This window comes from Myotis davidii, unplaced genomic scaffold (genome assembly GCF_000327345.1).
Source record: "Myotis davidii unplaced genomic scaffold, ASM32734v1 scaffold43, whole genome shotgun sequence".
NCBI lineage: Eukaryota > Metazoa > Chordata > Mammalia > Chiroptera > Vespertilionidae > Myotis > Myotis davidii.
Window position 1 is genome coordinate 935,619 of NW_006294590.1, and position 1,143 is coordinate 936,761.

At 65.4% G+C, this 1,143-nt stretch overlaps 1 protein-coding gene across 1 annotated transcript in view; it reads right to left on the reverse strand.

Annotated features, from left to right (window-relative positions):
- Positions 1-1,143, reverse strand: part of LOC102763411 (nuclear receptor corepressor 2) — a 49,912-nt gene that overhangs the window by 36,584 nt on the left and 12,185 nt on the right. Inside the window, exon 8 of the mRNA XM_015567218.1 lies at positions 563-660. Within this exon, the coding sequence (XP_015422704.1) occupies positions 563-660 (98 nt within the window). The remainder of the gene's footprint in view (positions 1-562; positions 661-1,143) is intronic.

A 1,143-nucleotide genomic window follows, 5' to 3' on the forward strand; every position in this document is an offset into this window, starting at 1 on the left:
GCCTCAGGCCCCAGAAAGTGCATGAGGAATTAGCAGCCCATTTTACAGATGATCAGCTCAACCCTAGAGGCTCAGGACTGGCCTGGGGCCCGAGTGGAGGTGCCACCCAGTGCTCTCTGCCCACAACACCCCGACTGACCGACTGCCCACCAGGCCCTCCATCCCCCGAGGGCATTCAGCCGAGGCTGGCACCATCCCCACGGCCGTTTCCACCAGGTGGCAGCAGAGAGCGGCCTTTCCCTGAGCTGCATGGTGCTGCCTCCACCTCCCAGGACTAGGACCACGACCAGGATGTGGGGGTGGGGGCCGCGGGCACAAGCGGAGGCGGATGGAGAGGAAGAGGAAAAGGCGCCCGCTCTCCTGAGAAGCAATTGAGGGCCAGGCAGCAGCCAGCCGCCAGGAGGGGTGCCCATTAGCGGCTTTTATCTCCCCACCCCTGGGTGCCCGCTGCCAGGAAATGCTCCTCCAGCGTCTCCTCCCTGATTAACTCCTCCCATGCGGGTCCCTCCGTTGTGAACCCAGAACCAGGAAAGAGAGGGGCCGAGGGGCCTGGAGCCGGGACCCGGGGCACAAAGCGGGTGGAGGTCAGCGGCTTCCGCTCCCCAGGCCTCAGTTTCCCCATGAGGCTGACTGCCAGTTTGTTTCCTCCACGGTAAAGACCTGGGCAGAGGTAGGGGGCTTGCATACCTGCTGGGACGGGGAGCTCACTACCTCTGAACCTACTACTTCCCAGTGACACCCCAGCCCTGCCTCCTTCCTCCCCGACCCTGGGCCTCCTTTTCTCTCGAGGGGCCAGAAGGAGGGGCCCCAGGGACCTTGGGCATCTTGCACCCCCTTTCCTCGCTATAACAGGAGAACCAGCCTTTCCCCCGCTCCAGCCACTCGGGCTGACGGAAGAGGCACCTGCTCCCACCACAGTGTCCCCTCTGGCTGCCCTCTGGCCCCAACCCTGCTTTCTGGACCCCCGCCCCCCTCCCCGCCTGGACCCCCTCCAGAAACTCCTGGGTCTGCGGCTGGGAGGACGGGCCAGCCCGGGCAGGCAGGTTCCCCGGACGCGGGATTAACAAGGGGACCTCCTGTCTGCACTTCCTGAGAGCACCATCCGCGGGGACTCCAGATGCGGTGTCCCAGCCTCTCCCCGCA